This window comes from Eretmochelys imbricata, chromosome 9 (genome assembly GCF_965152235.1).
Source record: "Eretmochelys imbricata isolate rEreImb1 chromosome 9, rEreImb1.hap1, whole genome shotgun sequence".
NCBI lineage: Eukaryota > Metazoa > Chordata > Testudines > Cheloniidae > Eretmochelys > Eretmochelys imbricata.
Window position 1 is genome coordinate 84,921,968 of NC_135580.1, and position 21,518 is coordinate 84,943,485.

At 41.2% G+C, this 21,518-nt stretch overlaps 1 protein-coding gene across 2 annotated transcripts in view; it reads left to right on the forward strand.

The window, feature by feature from the left end:
• Nucleotides 1-2,485: 2,485 nt before the first annotated feature.
• IRS4 (insulin receptor substrate 4) overlaps nucleotides 2,486-21,518 on the forward strand; it is a 53,736-nt gene continuing 34,703 nt past the window's right edge. For both annotated transcript variants that reach the window (XR_013347131.1, XM_077826631.1), the window contains exon 1: nucleotides 2,486-6,229. Coding sequence is in view for 1 of the 2 variants with exons in the window: in XM_077826631.1 (XP_077682757.1) it covers nucleotides 2,689-6,229 (3,541 nt within the window). In the remaining variant the exon portion in view is untranslated. The remainder of the gene's footprint in view (nucleotides 6,230-21,518) is intronic.

Consider the following 21,518-nt stretch of genomic DNA (forward strand, 5'->3'; position numbering starts at 1 on the left):
TTAGAACACAATACATCTGTATGCTTCAGCGCAGCGTCCAAAGTGCCACATTGTGTCAAAACAGTGACAAGTGCCTAAAAATGACTGCATTTGATTAATGCAGTGCTATATAGCATCAAAATTGTGGCACACTATCAAAAGTGTATCAGACTATGTATGATACACTACGTCAAAACAGGTGACCCATATCAATACCTCTTAGCACAACATCAATAGACAGCTACATCATGTTAAAACAGGACTGCCGAGTATCACGGCACTTCACCATGCCAATGTGCCTTTGAAACTCCCTTACCAGAGGTTTGATTATGTCATTTTTAAGGGCAGCAAGTTCCTGAGCTGTGGAAAGATTTTGCTGAGATTCATTGTGGCACTTCTACCCTTGGCTTATGCTCTGGCCTACTTGGAAGTACTGGTGGCCTCTGAGTAGTATACATTTGGTGTTGTGGGGACCCATTTCACCTTGCATTTGAAAAAGCTGGCTCAGTTTTCTGTAGGTGGGGTTATTGGGTGTCTATATATGGGGGCTAGTGTGGTATAGACTCCTTGAGGACTGAATTTGCTGTGTAATACGTGGGGTGTGTCTGGGACAATGGTCACTGTTTATATAGACAATGTTCCTGTGGGGTTGGGTAAAATGTGTGTTTATGAGGATGGATCTGAAGGAATAGACAGTGTGTGTATGTGGACTATGTGCCTGGGGGATAATGTGCATTGTGTGTGTAGAGGAAATGGATCTTGGAGAATGCTCATTGTACGTGTATTGGGAGGGTGGTGGTGTCTAGGGGATTGTGTGCATTGTGCATATATGGGTGGTGGTGGTGTCTATAAAGTGGGTGAACCTGTACGGGTGCGTGTGTATGGGGGTGGTTGGGCCTGTGGGATGGTCTGTACTATGTATGTGTATATGGGTAGGGCTGAGTCTGTGGGACGTGCTGTGTGTGTGGGGGGCGAGCCTGTGGTGGAGGCCCCTGTGTACATGAGGGGGTGAGCCTGTGGATGGGGTGTGCTGTGTGCATGGGAGGGGGGGCCTGAGCTTGTGGGTGAGGTGCACTGTGTGCATCAGAGGACAAACTAGTGGATGGGGTGCACTGTGTGCGTGGGTGGTGAGCCTGTGGGGTGTGTGTGTGGGGGTGCTGTGTTCACGGGGGGAGGGCTGAGTCTGTGGGTGAGGTGCACGGTGTGCATGGGAGGCCAAACTTGTGAATGGGGTGCACTGTGTATGTGTGGGGTGAGTGCTGCGTGCATGGGGGGGTGGGGCTGAGCCTGTGGGTGGTGTGCTCTGTGCATGGAAAGGGCAAGTGGTGGGGTGCACTGTATGCATGGGGGGGGGTGCTGTATGTTGGGGAGTGAGGCATGTGTATGGAAAGCCCAGCCTGTGGGTGGGGTGGGGTGTGCTGTGCGTATGGGCAGGGGAAGCTGTGTGTATGGGAGGTGAACCTGTGACTGGCCTGCGCTGCATGTCTGGGGGTATGCGTTGTGTTTATGGGAGGTGAGCCTGTGGGTGGGGTGCAAGCATGGGAGTTGAGCCTGTGCCCTATGTACGTGTGAACTGCGTGTATGTATGGTATGAACATACTATGTAAGACTGCAGGTGGGGGAGAAGAAGGGCTCTCCTTGTTCTTCCCTTCTCTGATACGCTCTCCGCCCTTTGATGCTACATTGTTCTCTTCAGCCCGTGTGTAAGGGGCTTCCTTCCAGCCCCCTCCCCTGCCTGAAGCAGCACGAACGGTTGTCTTTGCACTCGGCCCCAACGGTCGCCCGCGCGCTGACGGGTTGTTTACTTCCTCGCCACCGCCTCCCTCCCCACTTTCTGTGGTTGGCTCCCTCAGCAGCCAATCACTGCTGCTTCCAAACTATAAACCTAGCGGAGGGGGTGGGAAGTTCTCCTTTCAAAAAAAATAGTTGGAGTACGCTACGTCACTCGGAGGTACTGATTGGACGGGGCAGGAGGCAGTTCAAGCGCTGACTGGCATATCCGGCTGCTAATTACTCTAAATCCTCACCTCTCGTTGTACTCACTCTTCCACATACACGCCAAATCCCGCCTCCGTCTCCCGTATCTCTGTGTGTGAAGCGCTGATTGGACAATACACAAGTTGTCCATCCATCTGCCAGTCACCTTAAGCTCCGCCTAACTTTTGACCCTCTCTTTTTGCTACGTCGCCGACAGGCAGAAGCTGTTGCCGACTCTCATTGGTCCAAAGCGCTGCCGATCCATCAGAACCTCTCCTCTTTCGGATGCGCACAGACCCTCCACCTTTCCCGATTCCTGATTGGGCCATCTAGGAGCTGTCTCCGTCTCTTATTGGTATATTCCTCTCTCACTCCAGGGGGAGGCCGTTCGGCTCCCCATTCTCACCCTCACTCTACACACTGGAATACAGAAGACCCCGCCCCCGGCTGGTTGAAGCCCCACCCCGTCCCCTGTACTCGTCCTCCCCCTCCCTTGCAGCGTCACGTGATGTTTTCGCCGTGGTGCCGCTGAGGCAGCTTGTGTGAGTGAAAGTAGCAGAGCCCGGCGCGTTGCGACCGGCTGGGAGCGGGTGAGCGAGGGGCGAGCGTTGGAGTCACTGGCGAGCTCGTGTGCGGAGCGGAGCTCTCCGGCGCCTCATGTCCAGCCGCGCTTGGAGGACGCTTCCCTTGTGAGGGCGGATTCCCCCCTACCCCAGGTCTCTGGCCCCTAAGATGGCGAGTGGGATGAATGGCCCGGGCGGAGGAGGTGGTAGCACCGCGGTCAGGGGCGCCGAGGCGGAGCTGGGCACCCGGAGCGTTGGAGGAGGGGTCGCCCCCTGCCACGGGGCTGGAGTGCCTAGGACTGCTACTACGGCTGAGGAGCAGCAGGAGCTGGGCGAGAGCGGCCCCTACCCGCCCACTCAGCCCCACCACCTGCTGCTGCTGCTGAAAAGATCGCCCAGCGCCTCCTTGTGCCTGGTGCAGGAGGAGGAGGTGCCCGCTGCTGCGGCTCCCACAGGGCGAGGGGCCCTCTCTGGTGGGCGAGGTGGCCAGCCAGCCACCCCAGCACGAGGAGCTCCTCTGCCAGCTGCTCCCTCCATGGCTCCTGTGGGAGATGATGTGAGAAAATGTGGCTACTTGAGGAAGCAGAAGCATGGCCACAAGCGCTACTTTGTGCTGCGGGCCGAGAGCCACCTGGCCCCAGCGAGGCTTGAATACTATGACAGTGAGAAGAAGTTCAAGAGCAGCCTGAGGGCAGCGGCAGCTGCTAGTGGGTCTGCTATCCTCTGCTGCCCCCCTCCCAAGCGAGTGATCCCCCTGTACCAGTGCTTCACAGTCAGCCGGAGGGCAGATGCCAAGCATAAGTACATCATTGCCCTTTATACCAAGGATGAATACTTTGCCATGTTGGCTGAGAATGAGGTGGAGCAGGAGGCCTGGTACCAGGCGATCAGTGAGCTCATGAACCAGAGCAAGAGGGGGTTCTTAGAACAGGAGGACCAGACAGATCAGCAGATGGATGAGGATGATGAGCATTATGGAGCTGCGCTTAGACCAGGCACCATATACAAGGAGGTATGGCAGGTTAATGTGAAGCCCAAGGGACTGGGGCAGACAAAGAACCTGACTGGGGTGTACAGGCTGTGCCTATCTAGCAAGGCTATCTACCTAGTCAAGCTGAATTCAGAGGTACCTGCTGTCCACTTGCAGCTAATGAACATCCGCCGCTGTGGGCACTCAGAGAACTTCTTCTTTATTGAGGTGGGCAGATCTGCTTCCATTGGGCCTGGTGAACTGTGGATGCAAGTGGATGATTCAGTAGTTGCCCAGAATATGCATGAGACCTTCCTAGAGACCATGAAAGCTCTCAAGGCCTTCACAGAATTCAGGCCCCGCAGCAAGAGCCAGTCATCTGGTGGTGGCAGTGGTACCAATCCTATCTCCTTTATCACCACTAGGAGGCATCTGGGCAACCTGCCTCCTAGCCAGACTGGCTTGCAGAGAAGATCCAGAACTGAGTGTGTTACTGGGGGGACTCCGCCCACCACCAAGAATAGCAGTTCATACCGCTTCAGAACATCTAGTGAAGGGGAAGGGACAATGACCAGACCTTTCAGATCAGTGACTGGAAGTCTGATCCATTTGAACACTGCAAGGATGAACTTGGGCCGGCAAGAAGGGAGTGGAAGGTATGTCAGAGCAGCTTTCACCTCTTCTTATCATACCAGGTCTGCCTCCCTGCCAGTGTCTCATTTCCCCTCCACCACCAGCCCCATTAGTGTTTCTTCCAGTAGTGGCCATGGCTCTGCCTCAGACACACTAACCAGGCCTTCCAGTTCATCTGTCTGTGGGTCCCCAAGTGATGGGGGCTTTATTTCTTCTGATGAATATGGCTCTAGCCCTGGGGATTTCAGGTACTTTCGTGTCAGAAGTAGTACTCCAGATTCTTTGGGAAACACACCACCTATCAGAGAAGAGAATTGTTTAAGTGAATACATGTCCATGAATAAACAGCAAACAGATGATAGCTCAAGGGATGATTATATGGAAGCTGAAAAATGCTTCAGAAAAAGAACTTATTCTCTGACTAAACCAGCTTCTGCAACAGTGCAGCAGAAAACAACACAAACCACGGCTTCTTTAGATGAAGATTCTGCAGGAAGGCACAGACAGTTACCTTGTTCGGAATCACCGAAATTAAAAGAAAACCATGAACCTGACTACAGTGATGCTACCCTTGATTCTGTATGTAACCAAAGCAGAAGTAAAGCCAGGGATGATGGATACATGCCAATGATGCCAGGAGTTGCATCTTCGCTCACAAGCAACAATGATTATTTGCCAATGACCCCTAAAAGTGTGTCTGTCCCAAAACAGATTAGTAATTCTTGGTCGTCATCTCAGGTGGATTCCAGAGGATATATGATGATGTTTCCCAGGGCTAGTTCTTCACCTGTACGAAGTCCATTGGCTGGATTTATTTCTAAAGGGGGTAATGAAAAAGTGACAAATGAGTATATGGATATGTCACCTGGTAATTCAGCAGTTCCAAAACAGCCCAGTGATTCAAATTGTATTCATACCAACACTGTTTCCAAAGGCATCAGTTCATATTTCTCTCTGCCACGAAGCTTTAAGACGTTATCAGGACAAAATGGAGATCATAATGAATATGTTCCAATGTCCTCACCTGGAAAACTGTTATATGGTGAACATGAAAATGTCAAATGTGTCAACAGTGAACCATTAGCTAATGGCATTTCTAAATCATCAGTTGTGAAAGTGTCAGATGAAGGCCTTGCACAGAACAGGGCTACCAGGCCTACAAAACTTCCCCTAGGTACAAGAGGAAGTAATACTATACCAAGAATGTATGATCGAACAGCTCCACCTGAGCCAGCTAGCCCTGGTGAATACATAAATATTGATTTCAGTGAAAAAGCAAGTAATACACCATATTCTTTATCTGCAGAAGGATCTCCATCATCTCTAGGATCGAGTAGTGACCACAGACAGTCACCACTTTCTGATTACATGAGTGTTGACCTCGATGTGCAGTCACCAAAAGTAGCAAAGGAACTGTCAAATTCTTTAACAGATATTTCAATTTATGCAAGTTCTAGTATCCCCAGAAACCAGCCAAATGACTATGCTAGACTTTCATTTGATACTGCTTGTGTTAGCAGTACAAGTAGTAGGGCTGATGATTACACAGAGATGACTTTCAACATGGCAACGACACCACTTAGGCCTTTTACCGCAGAATCCAGCAATGGTATAAAGATTGATAGTCCTTCTTCCATTGTAAATCGACTGTGCGTTGTTGACAGATATGCAGGTAACGGTAGCTTCTCTGTTCCTAGCTCTGATCCTCCCATGGGACCTAAGGTGATTCGAGCTGACCCACAAGGCCGAAGAAGGCATAGTTCTGAAACATTCTCTTCTGCTGGGGCTGTGACTACTTCCTCTTCTTTCTTTACTGATAGTAGCAAAAGACACAGCTCTGCCTCATTTGACAATGTTTGGTTGAAACCTGACGAAAACATTTCTGATGGTCACGAAAGCAAGATGTCCAGGGATACTTCAACTGGATTTCAGAATGGCTTAAACTACATAGCTTTGAATTTACGTGATGATTCTATGAACTGTGAGGCAAGCACTAATACACCAACTTGCCATCTCCAAAATGGTACTTCGAATTTGGACAGTGGAGCTTATGTAAGCATAGATTTCACCAGATCTGATGGTTTGAAGTGTAACTCTGCAAGAAAAGGTTTGTAACTTTAAAAATGTTTTCATATGAAACGTTTTAGTACAGGAATTCGGTGTCATAATTGACACAAACATAGAGTGTTCAATTGAGTTATATTTTAAAATGGGGAAATATTACTGTAAATTTCTCTGTCTTATTTTAGGTTTTTTTTTTTGGTAGCAGCACCACAGTGTGCTAGGCATAGAAGAAATGCAAAAGTCAGTCTCTGGCCTGAAGAGCTTAGCATTATCTAGCCCACTCTTAAATGTTGATATTTTGCTTGGCAGGTCAACGTATTGTCTAACTGCCTTCAAGCTGGACTGTATAAAATATTTTAACTTGATAAAACCTTAATCATGCTCTAAATCACAGCTTCTCAATCCAGGGTCATGATCACCCTACCCTTGGTTTTGACAGGAGGGATCCCAAATTTTCTTCTGTTGTAACATGGGGTAATGAAATGGAAAAGATCGAAAACCACTAAATGGGGTTTAAAAATCCAATTAGGATTTCAAATACAGTACTTGAATAAAGTAAAAAGAAAAATGAACTGTATGTTCTTATATGGATGGTATGTGGGTATCTACTTTTTTCAAGTACAGTCAAACCTCTGTGTTCTGAACCTCGGTTAACCAGACCTCCAGGTTGCCCAGAAGTTTGTCTCCCCTGAGATTTCTGTTCTTGATATCTCTCTATCCCGCTGAGAATCCATTTTCTGAGGGTTTGAAAAAGAAGTTTGTGGAAAGCAGGATGTCAAGAAGCTAAGTTCCTGCAAAGTTTAGTAATTCTGTTCCTTGATATCCCTACTCTCCAACTCCATTCTCTTAGGTATGAGTTTCCAGCAGGATATGAGGGGTTGGCAGGCCTATAAATCACCACGCTCCTGTATCTCTTCCTGGGGGGCTGGTGAGCCATTCAGTCTGTGGGAAGCCAGATAATTGTATGTAATAGGCGCAATCAGCAGGTTTTGAAGTCTGTACCCAGGATCGGGAAACAGAATGCAGACTTCAAAGCTGGGTGGCCAGGTTTTCCTGATTTGAATCCTAACCAGTTTAAGGTAATCAAAGTATCAATTGTATTTATCTCTAACGTATAAATTAAAATCAAAAACAACCGTTGGAGAAATGACAACCCCTGTCTGGTTACCCTTACGCAGGTGAGGGATAAGAAGAGAAATATTAAGCTCTCTACTGTTCTGGAGGCAGTAGAAAATGGTAGTTCCTCAGCTGGATCTCTTATTGTGGTTCCATCCACACCCTCAACCTCATGAAGCATCTGTCAGTATTTGTCCCACCACACGCTGTATTTCTTAAATCCTAGAACTTCAAGACTTTACTTTGGCAGCACAATCCATATTTTGAGGTGTATATACTATTCTCCTCTAGCCCCTGATGATAGTCCACTTCTGATTATCTTCTCCAGCGCAGGGAAGGAAACAGTAGATGGCAAACAGCAATATCTTTACCTCTTTCTTTGCAAAAGTGGTATTTGTAGTCTGTAACTTATGACTGCTAAGATGAAATATTTAGTCATGGCTGAACAGTGGTAATTTGTCCATTCTTGTAAACAGTGAGGAGAGAAAAAGAAAAAACAGGGGAAAGGGTATTAATAGCTATCCTATACAGGTACTTATCACTGCTTGGGAATGCAAAGCAACCTTCGTGCCTCTAATTACAGTAAAGGACTATGTAATGTTGAATAAATCTATTTTCTGTCTTCACCTTAAAGTCTGTACATGTGTTTAAATTTAGTTGTAAGATATTGTATATGAACTTAGAATTTGAGAGCCTTTAATACTGGAAGCTATAAGTCTGACTCAGATAGCATACTATTTGAAGTCTGGCAGCCACTACTTGGGGCTTCTCAGAAATGTGTGGTTTGCCTTGTTTGCTTTGTTTTTGCTTTGTTTTCTTGGTTGGGATCAAATTTAGAAGACTCTGAAAGTTGCCAATGCAAAAAAAAAAAAAAAAAAAAGCTTTTTTTTCTGAAGTGCTGAAGGCCTCCAACTTCAAAAGATCTGCCCACTAAATCAAAGGCATTTTGGTTGATACAGCCAATTTGATGAAAAATCCTACTGATTTTAGCATCCTTACAGGACTTTAAAACTTACGTTGTAATTATATTCAGTAAAGTATAATTTCCCACATAGTGGGAGAAAGATCAGAGGAGTCAATTCTGGCCATGTTATTAATCTTACATATAAAAACATTTAAAGGGATTCTAAAAAGTTGCACTTCTGTCTGAAACATTTTATTTATTAGTGTTACAGAAAATATCTAAAATTACTGTGATTGGAAGGTTTTTTTTCTGTAATCCCTTCCCCCTTTCTGCCTCCCACTTTGTTTATTTTGTGCATTTGACAGCACTTTGCATGCAGTTGGTTTCAGTGTTTCTCTTGTACATTCAGTTGGGTTGTTATGTAAGTCTTTCATATAGTGGCAAAAGCTTTTAAAAACAGAAAAGAGATTGTATTCATAAAACTTTGCAGGCAGCTCAGGCAAGTATAGTACATGATATTGCTAGATTTCAAGTACATGGTGGCCCTTTAACTATTAAAAATATATACTCCTTCAAAACAAGGTCCAAAAGCCAGTTTCCTCCTAAAAGCCGCATAATATAATTATGGTACATAAAGGAGTGAGGTGAGTGGTGTGTGTTCATTTATGGGTGACCTTCAGACAGACTCAGTGGTGAACAAACTAATGTATAATACAATAATTTACTTATTTTAGTTCAATTTCCTACATCTATTTCTACATCACTTACAATTGTTGATCCATGTTAGATATGGGGTCTTAATGTTCATTCAGCACATCCAGAGTGTATATCTGGACCATAACAAGAACATGGCTTACAAAAATGGTTTAATTTTTTCAGAGATCATTAATAAAGTCCCTACTCACTAAACAGAACTTTGCCATGTTCTATTATGGTAAGGTTTTGATTTTAATATTGAATAAGAAAGCATAGTGTTTCTCTTCCCCAAAGTGATGGAGTTAGTGACAGGATTATAAACAAAGTTAAAATTTTATTTTGGACAAGGAAGATTCCTGCCTCTTAAATCTGTGAGTGTGATTTGTCTCTGTAACAAATTAATGTGTTTACTACACTTGCAAAATTTTGGCTGAGCTTTACATTCTCTCCCATTCTGCCCTCCCCCCACACCCTTCTTAAATCCTACTCCTCACTCATTGTGTTTGCCTGGAAAAAAAAAATCAATCCACTTTTAAGGTGACTCCTGTGTATAATGAAATATTTGTCTTAAAAATGGTTTAGTGTGTTTAATGATTATTTAACTAATGTAAAGATACAATCTAACTAAGGTATACAGTTTTAACTGCAGCTCTTATATGAGAGGGAGTGTGCTTCCTAATGCACTACTGATCCCAAGTTCTGCTTCCTAAATTTCATCCGGTTCAGTGATGTGAAACAACCCTTCATATTTCCCCATTCATGAAATGGAAAGAGGAGGGGCAGGATGTTAACCCTAAATAGATGGAAAAAGAAAACTGGTCTGCCTTGAAGCTTTTTAGGCCTAGGCAAAATTGGGTTCTAAGGTGGTGAGACTATATAGTACTAAAAATAATATAGGGTTTTGATTTCTAATGTTTACATTTTTAGGAATTTACTGAACAAAATAGCTTCCTCTTTGAAATTGTCACATGATATTAAGAGGCAAGCATTTTGCGGTTTTGATTACATGAATCTGAGTCATGGAATTTTGTCCTCGAATGCAGAACTCTAAAGCTACTTCTGTTAACGTATACCTTATTATTGCACCTTGTAGAAACTGAGGTGGATAATGAGAATCGGGTTATAATAAACTATTTAATTGTTTCCTGTATAGTTCAAGTATGTTTCTCAAGATAAAACATTACTCTGTTCAGAGAAAATGTGATATACAGCTTAATATCACCCCACCTTTTCCCCTCCCACTCTTGTATCATGTTTCTTCTTACATGTTTTACATAACATTTTTATGCTAATTGTCTTGGAGCCTTTGAAATAAAAGACCTTTTAAAATGGAGGTGTCTAGATTTAGAAGGGAGGCTAAAGGCTGTAAAATAGAACTTATTCTAATTTCTTTCATGGTAGCTTATAAATCTAAAATAGAAAAACATGAGGGGAAATAATGTGTATTGGTCATTCTGAAAAATTCACAAATCGGGAGTTTTATTTAACTATCTTTTAGTAGTTAATAATAAATTAAAATTCTCCAGTTACTTGACCAGTAACTGCCCTTTTTGGATTCGAGGCTTGTGGCTTTTTAAAATTCTTTTCAAACTGAGGCAGTTTTATATTGGCAGAGTAGTTCAGGCATAAGACCATTAAAAATAACTTTAAATAACCTACTGTAATATGTCTTCAAATTGACAAATACCCTGGATCTTTGAAGTCAGTATGGTAGGGATAATACTTCTTCAAGAAACATTTTAATCTTGTGGTAACATATTTTAACAACCTGGTGACTTGCTGCAATGCTTAAAAATACACAGGATCACTTCTCAAGTGTAGGTGAATGAACTATTGAAAGCAGAACAGATTTTCTCTGATGGTTTATCACGTAGGAGTGAATTAACTATGATATCTTTGACCAAAATTCAATTTCATTTTTACTTGTAACTTAGCACGAAAAAAGCTGAATTAAGAAAAAAACTCTCTTGACACTGTGATATATAACATTTTTGTTAAATATAATGTTCTGATACTGCCTTGATTGTGCTACTGCAGATTCTGAATCCTTGGTTGCAGTTAGTTTTCAGACACACATTTTTTTCCCCACCGGTACCTTTAATTGTTGCTCCCAATCACAAATTTCCTCTTTCTCTCAAATGTAGCCACATGCAGCCACCAGGGGCTTTTCTTGCAGCCAGAGCCTCCTGGAGGGGCAGAGCAGTGGCCTCTCCCCTGGGGCTGCCAGCAGTGGTTGGGCCCTGCCCCCCTCTGGAGATGCACAAGCTGGAGAAGCAGGCGGCGAGTGAGTTCCCCACTTTTCTGGGAGGGGTGGGGATAGGGTCAGGCTTCAGCATAGTGGTGGTGGGGGGCAGGCTACAGCCACAGGGCTTTGAACTCCACCCCCGGGCCCCGTCCCTTGGACATGGGGCTTTGGACTCAGTTCCCTGGCTGTGCGGGGTGGTGGGCTCTGGCCCTGAGCTCACCCATCCTCCATCACCCCTGACCCCCACTGCCTCCCTGCCCACCTCCCCATCCAGGGCTTAATTTGTCCCCAGGCTTGCCAGGGCTGAGTAAGTGCTGTAAAAAGTGATATTTGTATGTTTGTTAATGTCACTCTTCACAGCAGACTTAGTAACTAGCAAGTCTTTAAAAAACAAACAAACAAAAAAATCAATGAAAAAAGCAAAAGAAGCAAAAAGAAAAAAGGCAAGAATGTGAAAAGCACCTTATTGTTTCTATTCTGTTTAGGTCCAGTAAAGAGTAGACACAACTCCACATTATTTTTATTATTGAGTCTGCAAAAAAAAACTCCTACATAAATAAATTACAATGATTTGGACATGTATATGTGCATATTTATTTCTTTTTTCCTAAAGTTAATTATTTTAGGAAAAATTGTCAGAGCAGCCATCAGCAAGAGATGGTGGTCTCAGAATGAGGGCGCCAAAAATTTTGTTCAGAGAATCTGGAGCATGTACTGTAACAAGTAACTTCAGTGGTGTGTGATCAGTGCTAGAAAATGAACCAACCATTCCTGCTGAGGAAGGCTAAGTTACTTTTCAATTCAATATTGAATGGATCTCTGTTTTTCTCTTAAATTAGAGCCTTAGGTTAGTGCCTTGTTACTGCCCTTCTACTATTGCCTCTACTATTTCAAACTCTCTCTTCCTAATTTTGCATTTGAAGGTGTAGAAATCACATCATTCCTCTTGTGGGTGGGTGGGAGCAAAAGCTTGTAAGGCTATCCAATCCTTCCAGGAACTCCTAAGTCTGCTGGACATTGCCTCCATTTGTTTATTTTATTTTCTTATGCTCACTGGAATGCAGCAATAGGTGCAGTTCACCTTGTTCACTTTTCTGAGCACTGTCTGAGTAAATTCTCTGTCTTATTCTGAAAAGACCTAGTGTGTTTGACTCATCCTGATTTTGGGTCAGTTGACTTGTGGGGAAAAAAGTTGGTTTTGGATGATATGAGATAAGCAAGACTGAATTGTAGTTGTATTCCTTGGACATAATTTGGTATCTATGGATTTCCAGGAGCTCCTGTGTTCCCAGTAGACCCCTGTTTCCACTTGTTCCTTCAGTTCATTCCCTGGTAAAATAAATAACAAAAATCTTCAATCTAATCTTTATTTAAAACGATCTTGGTCAGATATAGGAGAGTATCAACTGATCAACTAAAAAGAGGACTGGAGTAATAAATAAACTGGGGAAAGAATTATTTAAATCTTTGTTTTTGGAGGCAGGGGATAAAATTTTACTGCTGTTTGTCCTCTTACTTTGATAGTGTACTGTTGTGTGACTCATACTTAAATGGCTGTAATGACCTGGAGAGCTGCCTTATTGGCCCACCCTGCAAATTACTGTTGGACTTCTTTCCTCACTTATAGCTTAATTAGCATATTAAAGGCAATCTAATGATCAATATATATACTGTTACACAGGTTGAAACACAACTGTTGTCCTAACCTGTTTTTGAGAATTAAAATATGTCTGCCAGATCACAAGAAGAGAAGGAACAAGCACTTATCCAAGTTCACTGGGGAGAAAGAAAAGCTGATCAGTTCTGTTCTAGTTGAAACTGAAGCTGTCTCAGAAAGTTCATGAGCCTTAGTAGCAGTTGAAATGTTAGTTGAGACACCCTTGAACATTGGGAAGTTGTAGGATAGCTGTAGGCTGTAATGAGGCAGAGGTAATCAGTCTGATCCATCAAGTCTGTCAGGATGACAAATCTGAAATATATGATGGTGTCCAAAGGCTGTTGAGTTCTTAGTCAGGGTTTGGATTTTGAGGGTTTTTGCTTTTGATCAATGTTTAGAAAAAGTTGATTGGTCTGCAAGAAGGTTCTTCCACTCCCCCCAGCAGGTAATGAAACACAAGGTGTTAATGCAAAAGGGTTGCCTACTTTAAAACATTTTTTACTATTTTTGCTGTACAATATTGTTGAATATTTACAGTATAAATCTCCGGTAGTCTGGCAAAACTTTTAACCTTGACAGAAGTACACATTATTCTCTTAGTAAAGGCTTACGGGATCACTTGCACCATAAGCAGATCTGTTTCCATATTTGAGGTGCTATGCTGGTCCAGTAAAATGGAGAAAATATTGGATTTCTTTTCATTTGTTAAAATTGACTTTTAGCTTTTGAAGCAAATTTTGTGAAACTGTTTTATGAAGTTAATATTTAGTAACAAATATTTAGTAACAAAAAGTAAAATTCCTGTGCTATAAAAGCATGTTATGTTGATTATCAATAATCTCGTGAGTCCCTTTGAGTAAAATTTTAACAGTTGTGCTGTTTGAAGGCTGCATTTTCAAGCTTTCAGACAGTATACATCATTAGTTCTATTATAGCAATTCTTGAGATATAGCCACTAAAAGCATGTTAAATTGAAGTTTGCCACCATGCCACCACACCCAATCAGAATAATACCTAGCTTGTATATAACACTTTTCATTAGTACATCACTCTGTTTTACCAAGGAGCTAAGGATCACTATCCTCATTTTACAGATGGGGAAACTGAAGGACAGAGTGGCTTGTCCAAGCTCATCCAGCAGGCCAGTGGCAGAATTGGGAATCTTCCAGGTCTTCCAAATTTCAGTCTAGTGCTCTAGCCACTAGGAACATGCCTCCCCCAATGTGATTTTAATTTCAATATCTTGCAAACAACTATGGCTAGAAAGGAATGTTTTTACAGTTTTGGAAAGTGGGGGTATTCCAGGTTTCCAGTGGTGTAAAATTTTCATTTTTAGTTCTGATGATTCACATGGTCAGTTGAACACTAAAATCTACTGATTTTTCTAAGCTCTTAAAGCTCTTTTCTTATGTTTGTACAGTGCCTTGCAGAATGGAACTTGAACCTTTAGGAACTACTATAAAACAAATAATATTAGGTATACCTCATGAAACCTAAACTAAAGAATATAGTGACAATTGAACTAAGAATTAAAATAAAAGTTGAATAAAACTCATTGCTATTTATAAACTGAATGGCATGTGATAGTTTTTCTTAATGATTATAGAAACTTCATGGTGTACAGTGTTGTCACTGTTTTCTGGTCTGGAAAGAAATTAACTGGAAAAAGTACACTGTATATAGAGAAAAAACTTCCTGGAAAATCTGACTTTTGAATCCAACAAATGAGTCACCAGCTAGACAGTTGGGTTAAATATGATAACGTGAAGGATAACTGAGAAATCCTTCTTTTTGTGAAGTAACACTTTTACTATGTTGGGAAAGAATATCTCATAATTTTTTTCTGTCTCATCTTAAAATTTGGTTTATTATGCCAGCCAGTTACCTGAGTTCACACTTCCTGTTGTTTTCATGAAGCTACCCTTTTATCACATGTGAAGAGAGTGGGAATTGGAAGTGGTTATTAATACTTAAAGTAGTATATTTTTGTTTTAGGATTTGATTATAATTGTAAGTGAAGTGGATATAAGCAGTTTAATGGGAAATGTGAATGTTAAGTTTTGTAGGCAAAACACAGAGCTCATAATGTATCCATCTATTTGTGTTTTTGTATTTATATAGAATGATAAAAATATACAAAGTATCACATCAGTTAATAACTAAATGTTATGGAAATATTGATATAAAAATGTGCAAATATATATATTTTTTTACTATAGAAGCTAACGACTCAATAGTGTGTTAGCAAATTCAGTAAATGTAATGACTTCCCTTTGGGGTTTGTGTTTAGTAACTATTTTTGGTGGATGGTAAGAGTTCAATTTTTGTAAACTTTTTCTGGTTGATGTTAGTTTCCCTAAATAATTTAATGTAACTAAAATGCATGGATATACTTGCAAACAATGCTAAAATGTGTGAGAGAGGGTTGTTAAAATTTAGCCTGTACGTTTAGGTTTTGTCTACACTACTCATGTTTTAGCGACACAGCTGTGCTGCTAAAAGGTACGCAGTCTAGCTGCTGTTTGTCGGCAGGAGAGAGAGTTTTCCCGCTGACAAAAACAAAACAAAACAAAAAAAACACTAACTTCCACCCCCACACCGGTGCTTTTCATCAGTAAAACTTTTTTGTTGTTCGGGGGGGAGTGGTATTTAAACACCACTGAACAACAAAAGCTTTGCCAACGAAGTTCCAGTGTAGATAAAGCCTTAGTGAGGCACTTCTGAATGACATCTTTTCCTAAAGGGAACAGTGTGGTTCTTCGCTCGCACCCATGCCAAGCCAGTTTGTTTTATTGTTTATAGCTCTTGCGAAAAAGCTGAGTTTGCAGTATAATTTTTTTTAACTGGATAGCAAGAGAAGCTAAAATATTGTTGTTGGGGATGGATGATGGCTTTTATATGAACTTTTTTAGACAACTAAAATTTTGAGAGCTTTTAACAATGTGATGAAGTAGATGGGTTAAATAAAGATTTATAAGATATACTAAACTGAGAAACATGGTTCCTTATTAAAATGACAGTACTCTTTAAAATGTTGACAAATATCTGGGGTCTCCGTAATTTTGTTGCATTTTCTTTGCAAAAATTGGATCCAAAACATAAAATATTACTGGGTGAAAGCCAAATGAAAATCCATTCTGCTTACTGAAAATTGTTGCACTTCAGGCCAGTGATTTAGAAAATTTTAGCAATCTTCTTCAGCAGTAGTGCTCTATAGTGAACTGTAATTAGATACACAGACTCCATTATTGTTGTAAAGTTCCAGAATTTCTGGCTTTTCATAGTTCTAGAGCGATCAGATGTGTTTACCCTTTCACTGGCAAACAGTTTGTCCTATAGATTATAAATTGAGTTTGCAGGGCGAGCAGCTAGAAATGTGTTTGTAAACTGAGCAGATTTAATCTGTAAGTCACTTGGACCATAAATATAGAACCCCATGTAATTGCCATATCCAACAGTATGAGTATAGCTTTCAAAAATTGCATACCAGTCATTTTTGCATTTTTTATTATTATTTAACATTTATATTGCAGATGCCAGCCAGGGTGGGGCTCCACTGTGCTTAGGAACTATATAATCCTAAAGTATCAGTCCTTCCCTCAAAGAACTTAGAGTCTAAAAGACAAAACTTAACAGGTGAATGAGACAAATGGGTTGGGGTGGAGGGCAGGAGAGAAAGGGTAACAAAATTCATGAAATGTGCAGATGTCTTACTCTGAACCCATGAAGAATGGTAAACGCAACTTACCACTTGCCTAGTCTTCATCAGGTTGCAGGTTACTATGTGCGTTACAGAAGAAGTAAGTTTTGAAGAGGGACTTGAAGGAGGATAAGTTATGGCGGCTTTGTGGATTTTGACTGCGAGCTTTTCCCATTCATAAGAGGCAGCATGGGAGAAAGCCTAAACGCACTTTTAGAGAAGCTAAAGCCATGTCTATATTACCACTTATGTGGGCAAAACTTAGGTCACTCTGGGGTGTGAAAAAACATCCCCCCGAGAAACATAAGTTATGCCACCATACGTGGTAGCGTGCACAGCGCTATGTCGTCAGGAAAACTTCTCCCCCAATATAGCTACTGTCACTTGTTGGGGGTGGATTATGTCGACGGGAGAGCTCTCTACTGTTGTCAGAGTGGCTACACAAGACATCTTACAGCAGCGCAGATGCATTGGTAGAGCTGTTCTGCTGTAAATTCTCTAGTGTAGATGCAGTGTTAGAATCAGGTGATCAAGATTGACATTGTCATAAAAATAAAGGGAAGGGTAACCACCTTTCTGAATACAGTGCTATAAAACCCTCCTGGCCAGAGGCAAAACCCTTTCACCTGTAAAGGGTTAAGAAGCCAAGATAACCTTGCTAGCACCTGACCAAAATGACAAATGAGAAGACAAGATACTTTCAAATTGGGAGGGGGCGGGAACAAAGGGTCTGTCTGTCTGTGTGATGCTTTTGTCAGGAACAGATCAGGAATGCAGACTCAGAACTTCTATAAAGTTAGTAAGTAATCTCGCTAGAAATGCGTTAGATTTCCTTTTGTTTAATGGCTGGTAAAATACACTGTGCTGAATGGAATGTATATTTTTGTAACTTAAGGTTCTGCCTAGAGGGGTTCTCTGTGTTTTGAATCTGAGTACCCTGTAAGGTATTTATCATCCTGATTTTACAGAGGTGATTCTCTTACCTTTTCTTTAATTAAAATTCTTCTTTAATGAAGCTGATTGATTTTTCGTTGTTCTTAAGATCCAAGGGTTTGGGTCTGTGTTCAACTGTACCAATTGGTGAAGATTTTTATCAAGTCTTCCCCAGGAAAGGGGGTGTAGGGCTTGGGGGGCATATTTTGGGGGAAGACATCTCCAAGTGGTCTCTTTCCGAGTTCTTTGTTTAAAATACTTGGTGGTGGCAGCATACTGTTCAAGGACAAGGCAAAGTTTGTACCTTGGGGAAGTTTTTAACCTAAGCTGGTAAGAATAAGCTTAGGGGGTCTTTCATGCAGGTCCCCACATCTGTACCTTAGAGTTCAGAGTGGGGAAGGAATCCTGACAGACATTATTGGCAGAGTGAAGATAGGAGTCAACCTTGCAATTGGAGAAAAGGCTTGATAAAGTTGTAAAGCATTTTGAAAGTAAGAGCAAGAAGCTTGTGCTTGATGTGGTGGACAAAGGGGAGTCAAAAAAAAGTGTGTGTACAGGCGAAGTGACAGTCAGTGATGAGCCAGGAAGATAATGTTAGTGCACAGCATTTTGAGCAGACTTGAGGGGGATGAAATTAGAGATGACGAGTCCCAGAGAAAAGAAGATTATAGTAGTCAAAGTGTGAGATGATATGGTCTTGGACAAGAGTTTTAGCAGTATGGATGGAGAAGAAAGGTCAGATCAGATCTTGGAGATATTGCATAGGAAGAAGTTGTAGGATTTAGACACTATGTGTGGGTCAAAAGAAAGGACTGAGTCAGAGATTGAGCCAAGATTATAGGTTTGAGTGATTGAGGATGATGGTGTTGACCACAGTGATGTAGAAAAGGGAGCTCCATTTTGGCCATTCATTTTAAGTCTTAATTGATGGCTGGACATCACAAGGAGATATCAGAAATACAGACTGAAATTTTAGTTCGGATGGAAGAGCAGTCCAGAATAGAGAGCTGGATTATCTGACACAGTATCAACCTATGTCAATTTGGAGGGAGTCTCCACCTAAAATAGAGAAGTGATCATACCATGAGGAGAGGTTTCAGAGTAGCAGCCGTGTTAGTCTGTATTCGCAAAAAGAAAAGGAGTACTTGTGGCACTTTAGAGACTAACGAATTTACTTGAGCATAAGCCTTCATGAGCTACAGCTCTCTTCATCAGATGCATTCCATGAGGAGAAACTATTTTAAACAATTTTAAAGGTTGACTGCTCCACTGTAGTATTTATTTCACTTTCGGGAAGACTCTCTCCAGTGGAAAGATGTCTATAGATTCATTATTACGACATTTCTAGGAATTTCATCAGCCTTTCATTTGTCTAGTTACATTCTAGATTTACAACATAATAGAAAGAAAAGGAGTACTTGTGGCACCTTAGAGACTAACCAATTTATTTGAGCATGAGCTTTCGTGAGCTACAGCTCACGTGAAGTGAGCTGTAGCTCACGAAAGCTCATGCTCAAATAAATTGGTTAGTCTCTAAGGTGCCACAAGTACTCCTTTTCTTTTTGCGAATACAGACTAACACGGCTGTTACTCTGAAACCTAACATAATAGAAAGGTTCTCCTGTAAGTGACTAGATTCTAACTAATCTATACTTGCTAAGATACATACCAATAATTCCTGATATACAAAAAAGGCAGTTTGTCTCCACTTACCATAGATTTAACACTGGAGTGTTTTAGAGGGGGGACATATGCTGAGAAGACATTTTTACAAAATAGGCTACTAAACACATACATTCTGGACTTACCAGAGATGCAGCCACTGATGGATGAGCAGGACAGATCTTCCTCTCCCCTGTAAACTCTACTCTTCTGTGGACAATGTCCCCTTTGATGCAGAAAAGGACTAATGCATTTTGCCTTCCCATTCCCAACTTTTTGTACGTGATTGAATCAGTTATTCAGTAATTATTTAAGCAAAGTTAAGCTAAACTTGTCATATTATTAAAGTACATTTTGTGATACATTATTCTTGCTTTTTTTATTGTATACTTACAAAATATAATAATGCTAAATGGTTTTCCCAGCCATTACTGTGATACAGTGATGGTCTAAAATAATGGAAACATATTCCATCTTAAGTTCTTATTTCTTCAAGTACCTTTTATCTTTAGGTATTTGTATGAGCTGATGGTGAATCTTGTAGTCTGTTTTACTACTGTCAATCCTTGTAGCCTTTGAGTTGCAGTAAAAAATGTGATCCAAAAATATTAATCATTGATGTGAGCAGGTAATGCAATGAATTTCAAATTTGATGCCTATTCTTCAATGTTGTGCAAGGTTGGTGGACTGTTGTGTGGGGTTGTGCTGACAGGAAAAGTGTACAGATTACCCTCCTATCTTTCTGTATAAAGGAAGTTAAAGAGAAGTAGGTTGATGTGCAGAAAAATCCTGATTCACTGTTACTCATGAAGCTTTTATTAATGATCTTTGATCTGTTAATTATATAGTTGTATCATGGATTGCTGCTTGTAAGACAAAAAGATCTCTCTGTTTTTTCCTAAATTACAATTTCCCAGATTTTTAGAAATGTTTTTTTTTGTATTGTATGCCTTTTGTACCACTTAAGGTCACTAAATGATTTAGAAAGGAAAAATATTTCAGAATTGATATTTAACTAGAACTGCAGTTCTAGAAACTAAGTCAAATTACATAAATTATCAGCTAGCATAATAGAGAAATTTGCTTTTCAAAGTAAATTTTATACAATTTCTTTACTTCCCTCCTCAGTTAAGTAGGAAATTGGCTGGTGAGAGAACTTGATCAACTACTGGTACCTAATTTCTCAGTAGACTCAATCATCTTCCCATTAACTTCAGTGAGAGCTGGACTTTGCCCAATGAGTACTATATTATGGAAGAAAAAAACAGTTTAAACTCTGAGTTGGATCTTCCAGTGGCACAGTAGAACAGTCCTAAACTTGGCAGACTTTGCCTTCTGAGGATTTTCCCTTCCTGGGAGATTCTCCAACTAGTTGCTATATCATCTCCCTGCTCTCAGGACTTTTCTACATTAGGAATTTTCTCACTAGTATAGCTACATGAGTGTAAATCTCCAGCACAGATGTGTAGTATCTCTGCAGTTTACCCCAGTTTGAAACTGACACTGTTTCAAACCAAGGTAAGTTTCACTGCTGCGAGCCCCACTTTACATAAGTATAGTGTATCTACACTGGTGTTTTACACTGGTATAGCTACATGGGTACAGACATTCCTAATATAGACAAGTTCTCAGCCCTTGATACAAGGGGCATGCCCAGGAATGGAGCCCTTGCTGGGATTGCTCCCTACACTGTCAAGAATCCAGATTGTTGAAATCGCCTCTTGAGGCCGTAGGTATAGGCTGTAAAACAGGTTGCCCTACTTAATGCTAGGAACCAACTAGAGAGCTCTAAAATGCAAGAGTGGCTTAAATCCACTTTTGATCCCACTCCCTCGCCTAAGCTTTGCCAAGTACATCTTCATTGCAGCTCAAGATCTGGGCCATAGTAGTTTAAAAGCTAGCAGCATATACATTTCTGTGCAAATATAAACTATTTTTCAAACTTTCTATCTTTGAAAAAGGCGAAGTTTTGAATTTCTAAACTATTTTAAAATTTGCAAAGTTAAGATAAATCAATTTTCAGTAGACGTTGCTTTGCTCTGCTCAAGGCGGAATTTTAACTAAGAGAAAGTAGTTATGGTGTCCAGTGTATATTGAATTGTTATACATTCCCCCTCTTTTTCTCTCTTCCCCCAAAACTATACTTGTCTTGAGTGGCAATAAGTTTCCTAACTCTCAGTAAAGTGTCTGGAAACAAGAGAAGATAAGGGAGTGTCAAAAAATGTCTTCCTAGAAACTTTACCGCGCTATTTGCCAAAATAGAAAAAGCAGAAGCCACTGTTACAAAAGACAAGGCACATTCTTTGCAAAATAAGGAGGTTGTAAAGGTGTGAGATGGTTTTTTAACAATGTATGAAAATGTTAGGCCCCATTGTTAGAACATGTTAAAATGTTAGAACAGTGAAACTGCATTTGCAGG